The sequence below is a fragment of the Etheostoma spectabile genome, chromosome 14, assembly GCF_008692095.1.
Source record: "Etheostoma spectabile isolate EspeVRDwgs_2016 chromosome 14, UIUC_Espe_1.0, whole genome shotgun sequence".
Lineage (NCBI taxonomy): Eukaryota > Metazoa > Chordata > Actinopteri > Perciformes > Percidae > Etheostoma > Etheostoma spectabile.
The window spans coordinates 11,555,087-11,562,058 of NC_045746.1; the positions used below are offsets into that span (position 1 = coordinate 11,555,087).

A 6,972-nucleotide genomic window follows, 5' to 3' on the forward strand; every position below is an offset into this window, starting at 1 on the left:
CAAAGTCCCATTGCTAAAAAAACAAACATGTACTAAATAGGTTGAAATTTGCCAAAGGACACATTGACTGGCCAAAAGAGAAATGGCGCAACATTCTGTGGACTGATGAGAACAAAATTGTTCTTTTTGGGTTTAGGGTCTGCAGACAGATTGTCCTCCGACCCCCATGCACTGAATTCAAGCCCCAGTACACTGTGAAGACAGTAAAGCCTGGTGGTTTTGGGGATGTTTCTCATACTGTGGTGTTGGGCCTATTTATCACATACCAGGGATCATGGATCAGTTCCAATACATCAGAATACTTGAAGAGGTCATGTTGCCTTATGCTGAAGAGTAAATGCCTTTTGAAAAGGGTCTTTCAACAAGACAATGACCCAGAACACACCAGTAAGCAAGCAAAGTCTTGGTTCCAGATGAACCAGATGGATGTTATGGAGTGGCCAGTCCGATCCCCGGACCTCCATCCTATGGAACACTTGTGGGGTAACATCAGAAAGGTTGTTTCCGAGGCAAACTCCAGTACTGCAGAGGAATTGTGGAATGTAGGTCAACCGTCCTGGGATGGAATACCTGTTCACAGGTGCCAGAAGTTGGTCGAAGTTGGTAGTGCTGTGATTCAAAGTAAAGCAAACCCTTGAGACAATTTTTGGTTTATACAGTAAATGTTTTAGTTTAGCCTAATATTTCTTTTTCTTCACTTACTGTAAAGGTAGAACACAAACTTGATCAATTTCGGTCATGTTTTAATTTGGAATTGAATGTGCAGTGTTCCCAATGCATTTAGATTTTGGAATTAAAAACTAAGGATTTTGAGCATTCACTTTTTTAAACACACTGCTATTATTTTGAACACAACTGTAGCTCATGGTGTTAAAAGTACACGCCTTATTGTCATGTGATGGTTAACTGTCCTCTCTCCTCCCTCTGGCTCTGGTCTGAAGTGTGAGGAGGACGGTCAGGTGTTCTTCAGCCTCGACGACGGCGCCACCAAGTTCACAGATTTGATCCACCTGGTGGAGTTCTACCAGCTCAACAGAGGGGTGCTCCCCAGCAAGCTGAAACACCCCTGCACCGCGGTGGCCTTGTGACACTCCCGACCCCCAATACCTCCACCCCCGTTTTTTGCACACCTCTCACCCTGAGATCCCACCCCCATCTGCCCCTCCCTCGCCAACACAATGAGGTTGAGGAGAAAAAGTAAGTTTTTGGGATGTGTACAACTCGGCCATCATTGGAGGTTTAATTTCCCCAATATGCCGGGACTTGTCTCCGCCTTACCGCTGTTTGGATGCCTGAATGGGACCCGTTCGGACAGCTAAAGCATCGGAGATTGGGGACCTAACAGTCGACCAACTCCTGCGATGTTGTCATGGAGACCGGATTGTTTTGTCATTGCCGTTTTTGACCCTGAAAAGAGTCCATAAAGTTGTGAAAACACAAAACAGCTAAGGTCTGTTCAGCAGGAGTGGATCCCACCCTCAGAGTCCCTCTCCCTTCATCCCCCTTAACCTCCCTCATCCTCCAGGCCTGATAAGCTGTGGTGCCTGCCCCACCCTCGCCCCTTCGCTACAGAGGTGGGCGGGGAGCGCCACCCTCTGACTTCCTCATCGATCATCAGGGATGGACGGGAACCTCTCTGGGTCTTATCAAACTTGATCCAGGAGTTTTCTCAACCTGTGCAGTCCAGTCTGGATAAGCTGACACCCTGCCCCCCCTCCAACCCAACACCCGAGCGGACTAAATGTGGCCTCTCTGCTGTGTCCTGTCCCCCAACCCCTTTTGGTGCAACCCCGATCCCGCCTCTCCTTCTCCACAGAAGCTCAGAGAAACGTCGGGAGAGAAGTAGCTAAAGGCAAGATAAGCGGAGCAGTGGCGAGGGTTTGCTGAAAGGACAGTGGAATGTTTATCAGGAAGGCTGTAACAAGCCTCTCTTGTAGAGTTGATTACTTGATGTCATTTTAATGCTTTTTTTATTACTGTTGATTCAATGCAGAACTAGTTTTGCACTCCCGGGCGGACAGACTACAGTTGTTTTCTCTGGCTAAATGAAGCTGCCTGCTCTCAATTTCCCCCCTCCAACCCCAACCCCACCTCACCCCTGCCCCTCCCCTTCTGAAAAGCATGCATGTGAATTTCCACCGGTTCTGATTGGATTACAGTGGCATGGGAACAAAGACAGCTAGGGCTGATTATGCAGTGCCTTTCAGGTAGGTTTGGGGACATGACCAATGTGTGGCTTGAACCAACATGACTGTGCTGTGGTAAAATGAGTAAAAGAATGTGCTTCTCAAGACAAAGAGGAAGAGGAGGAAGACTGTTAAATAGACTCCTGAAAAGTGTGTCCACCCCCAAGCTTCAGCCATTTAAAAAAAAAAAAAAAAAATTGAAATGGTTAAATCTGTCGGTGAATTTGTCTTTGAATGTCATATTCATTTTCTAAGTCTGTTCCTAGCTCACTGCTTGCACATTTTAATTATTGATTTGATATTGATGGGTTGGAGCTGTCATGTTCGGATTCTGACCACTGTTCTCTCACTCCAGAAAAGCAACAAAAGCACTCCATAACTTTGTTTTGTTTTGTTTGTTTTAATACGGAATTGATCAAATGACTTGAAATGTGAACTTGATTGTGCGTCAACACACAGTGGAACGAGAGCCTTGTGTATAAAATCAAAGCTATATTATAATGCACATACAGTACCATATGTCAGATTTCACGAGGATGGAGTAACATAAAGAGTCTTGAAGATTATGATAAATGGATAGTTTAACGCTTCCTTTTCACTTTCTTGCTGAGAGTTAGAAGGGAAGATAGATACCACTCTCATATCTGGACGCTGAATATGAAGTTACAGCCAGCAGCTGCTTAGCTTAGCATAAAGACTGGAAACAATGGGTAACAAAATCTACCTACAAGCTACTCTTAAGGTCACATTTTAACCATGTAATATCTTGTTGAAAATGTCTAGTTTTACCAGTGACTAACTAAGCTAAAAAGCTGTTAGCTGTACAGTTGCTTCATATTTACAATGCAGACCACAAAGGAAATAAGTCTTTGACTTTATTGTGTTACAGTATCCTTGCCATTTTTGATATGTGTATGACATATTTGAATGAACTAAACTTAACTAAAGACATGACAGTGGTATCAATCTACCGAAATGTCAAACATATTTCTCAAAAGTAAAAATCCATTTGAGCACGATTCAGAAATCAGGTCCTGGGGATGCAACCTCCCATTTTCTGGGCCTATTTCCTTGTTGAGTGCTGTACTAAAATGTAACGTCACTTCCAGATATTTCCAGCCGCTGCATGGGGGTTTCTAGCATCAGTGGTGGACATCAGGTTATGGTGTCAGTCCTTCCCAATCAATGAACAGCCACAAATGTCTTGAACAATCATACGAGGATCCTTTAATGATAATAGAGGTTGAGGAAGCCATTTCCACACCAGCAGTAGTGTCAGTAGACCAGAATTCCTTGTAGCCATCAGGCGTGTTGTCAGTAAGGGACAAAAAATGTCACCGTTTTTGGCCTCTTAAATGTGAGCATTTACTGCTTTTCCTTGTCTTACATTATAGTAAACTGAATGTCTTTGGGTTTTGGACTGTTGGTCGGACAAAAAAGCAATTTGAAGGCATCCCCTTTTTTATAGATTTTACAGATCAAATAATTCATTAAGAAAATCGACAAAAATATATAGAACATAATATGGCTAGCTAGCTCAATTTCTGGGGCTATAGTCCAATATTAATGGAAAACAGCATGGCTATTTCTGGTGGTTGCATTCTGAGAGATTAAGTGAAAAGGAGAAAGGTACACTAGGCAAAGTTAGTCCATTAACAAAAGTTAAGATCTCATTTAAAGCCATTATGTGTAGCATCTGAAAATGTCCAACTTTGACACCCCCTGGTGGTAACATTGAATTAAACCGTTATTTCCACCTGCTATATTAACATAAAAATGCCACACATAGTGGTTTTAAAATGTCATCTGAGTGGATTTTCTCTGGCCTGTGGCCATCCAAAAGACAAGAAAGAGCAAGGGAAGTATAGGAACAGGAGAGGAGGCTAGAGAAGTCCTTTGGTCTTTCCCTGCCCTCCACCTCATGCTGTGTGACCAGCGAATGAAAATCCTGCAGGCATGTGACATAACACCTGCTTAGCCTAACCTGCACCTCCTCTCCATCCTGTACCAGACTCGCAACGAACAGGGTTAGCACGAGGCCACCAGACTCCCTGCCAAGCTAACTAAACTCTCTCCAAGTACTGTTGCTCACTCACAAGCCTCTTCCACCACCGGTTGACCAATCACGTGACTTGACTGACTCACCAGCTCGGCGCTCCACCAATCAGGCCTTTTCTAGTGAGCCAGAGCAGACTCTCTCCAGGGATTGGATAATGCTTGAACCCCCCTGCCCCCCTTTCCCACCTGTGTCCAGCCTGTAAGCTGTGTGAGTGTGTGTGTGTGTCTGAGTGAGTGTCTGAGTGAGTGAGTGTGTGTGTGGCCAGACTGTTATATTCACTATTCAGGATTGCTAAGTCTGCTGCTTATCATAACTTGCCTTTTAGAGAAAGTGCTTGTCAGTTGGGTAAAGTCAAGCTAAGCTGTGGATTTAGAGGAGACAGGAGTCTTCAGTTGAGGTTCTTTCCTATCTGTCAGAGAGGGGGGGCGAAGCCAAATCGCTAGGGGTCAGCAGGGACAAACCACCGTCCTCCCCCCTCCATTTTTTTGTATCACTGTGCTATATTGCAATCCTATACACAAGCCCAAGTATATGAATATACCAGTATACAGTATCATTTGTTTTCTAAGTATGTGAAGCTATGGAGGACGTAGATCTAACACTGTACCTAGGTCACAGATCACTATGTATGGGGCGTTATGCTTTTGCTCATAACTCCGTGAAAAATGAAGAATTATTATTTAGTCCTTTTTTTTCCATTTTTTATTGTGTGAATATTGACATTATTGTGTATTTTCTTTGGTTTGCCACAACATGACGTTTATACCACAGTATATACAGTATTAAATTAAGCTGTTTTTTTTTTTTTTGTGCGTCAAATGATTTCTGGTGTGTCAAATTTCTGACAGCTGACAACCTGACAGTCTTCAACTTTGCCAACATCCAATTCTAATACCAATTTTTTTTTTTTTTTTTTTTTTTTTTAAACCAACCACAACTTTTTAACATGCCCTGTCTTTTAAATCTGATTCCCATCAATCAGTTTCAAGAAAACCCTCAGTAATGTTTGGATATTAATGTTTTACACACACACACCACACACACACCCACACACACAACACACACACACACACCACACACACACACACCCAGTGGTTATTCAAGTAGAGCACACAACACTTACTCTTGGGGATGTTCTAGCAGCTTTTGCACACCTTTCATCACAAGTAGTGCAATTACACGCTGTAGCTCAAGAGGGTTGTCACTTCATAATGTCCAGTTCATCTGGTTTTAAGGTGCATAACAAATGTTTTTAAACTTTTTTTCTTAACCAAGCCTATCCTTGCAGCAGTTGCCTCTTGTTTGTGAACAGTATCAAGTCCTGAGTTACCATCTGTCCACTCAATGCATTCATTTCCAGTTATCTGTAACTGTGAAACCTACTCACATTTAATCCTAATATCAGGTTAACATCGCATAACATAGTCCCATTGACGATGCTGACTCAGTGTAGGCGCAGGCAAAACTGACTGTGTTGGTTGTGTTTTATTTTAGGGGTTAAGTCATCATAAGCTGAAGTCATATAGACATTTCAGGGAAAGGAAAAAAAAAAAAAGAGCGCAAATGAACCGGAATATTCTTTTCAGATAACCCCACTTTGCTTTGCTTCATTCTGTCTGTACGGCTTCTGGATCTACATTGTATCCTGTTCAGGTATTTTTGTACAAATAAGGGACTGATATATTCTCTGTTTATTGGAAATTAGAATAAAAGACAACATTGCTATAAACCAAAAATGGCTGTCCTGGTGCTGTGTTATTCTCCCCCCCCCCCCCCCCCCCACCACAAACTTGAGTTATTTTAACATCCTGTTATGATGTATGTGTCTGTTGTGTCTGTAAGTTACTGGGACCGTGAATGTCTCATGCATCGTCAGTATAGCAGAACAACATGGGACCAAAGAACTACATTTAGTCCTTCTCTGGTTCTTAATGCCATGGATTCTACCATTGCCTGAGGTCAACAGTGAACTATTGGAAGGAAAGAGTGCATATCCAAATGAACAAAGCTTTGCTGCATCTAGCCAGGGATATATAAAAACGTCATTCTATGGATATGTTCAAATATATACGGATGGATCAAAAGATCCACAAACTGGGCATTGTGGTATTGGGATGTATATTCCAGAATTTGATAAAAGTGATGGTTAGGTTGAATAATTTTCTGTCTGTATACTCTACTGTGATGACTGGGATAATAACAGCTGTTAGAGGGATTGAAGAGGTTAAACCAGAAAGAGCTGTAATCTGTACAGATTCCATGGCAGCTATTCATAGCCCAGATACAGGTCGGCCATCAAAAGAAGATTTGATTGTTGAAGTTAAACATTTACTATTACATCTCAAGAACCTCGGTGTCATTGTTCAGCTTTGTTGGGTTCCAGCTCATATAGGTGTTAAAGGGAATGAAAAGGCTGAAAAACGAATGCATAGGAATAACTGTTCCACTGGGAAAGGGTGAAGCTAAATCCTTTCTTAAATCTGAAAGCCGACGAAGATGGCAGGCAGAGTTAATGCAACCTACCGTGAAATCCAGAAGAAGGTAAAAGGGTAAAAGGGTTACTTCGCAGAGTTTGTACCGAAAGGAAGAAATGGTCAATACCAGACTTAGATTTGCTACCGTGCAAATAGTTGGGAATGGTAATGGCTTATGCATAAATTGCCAAGACAAAGAAGACGTAAAACATGTACTTTTTGTGTGTGAAATATATTGACAGTAGAATGCACT

The 6,972-nt window shown here is 42.4% G+C and overlaps 1 protein-coding gene and 1 long non-coding RNA gene across 5 annotated transcripts in view; one reads left to right on the forward strand and one right to left on the reverse strand.

Annotated features, from left to right (window-relative positions):
• LOC116701414 (growth factor receptor-bound protein 10) overlaps window positions 1–4,577 on the forward strand; it is a 103,142-nt gene extending 98,565 nt beyond the window's left edge. For all 4 annotated transcript variants that reach the window (XM_032535114.1, XM_032535115.1, XM_032535116.1 and 1 more), the window contains one exon: window positions 942–4,577. In XM_032535114.1, coding sequence (XP_032391005.1) covers window positions 942–1,088 — 147 coding nt within the window. In that variant the 3' untranslated portion in view covers window positions 1,089–4,577. The remainder of the gene's footprint in view (window positions 1–941) is intronic.
• The window catches only part of LOC116701424 (uncharacterized), a 28,639-nt gene extending 23,781 nt beyond the window's left edge, over window positions 1–4,858 (reverse strand). Inside the window, exons 1-2 of the long non-coding RNA XR_004334909.1 lie at window positions 4,626–4,858; window positions 3,471–3,478 (exon numbers count right to left, since the gene is read on the reverse strand). This is a non-coding gene — a long non-coding RNA (uncharacterized LOC116701424). The remainder of the gene's footprint in view (window positions 1–3,470; window positions 3,479–4,625) is intronic.
• Window positions 4,859–6,972: the final 2,114 nt, after the last annotated feature.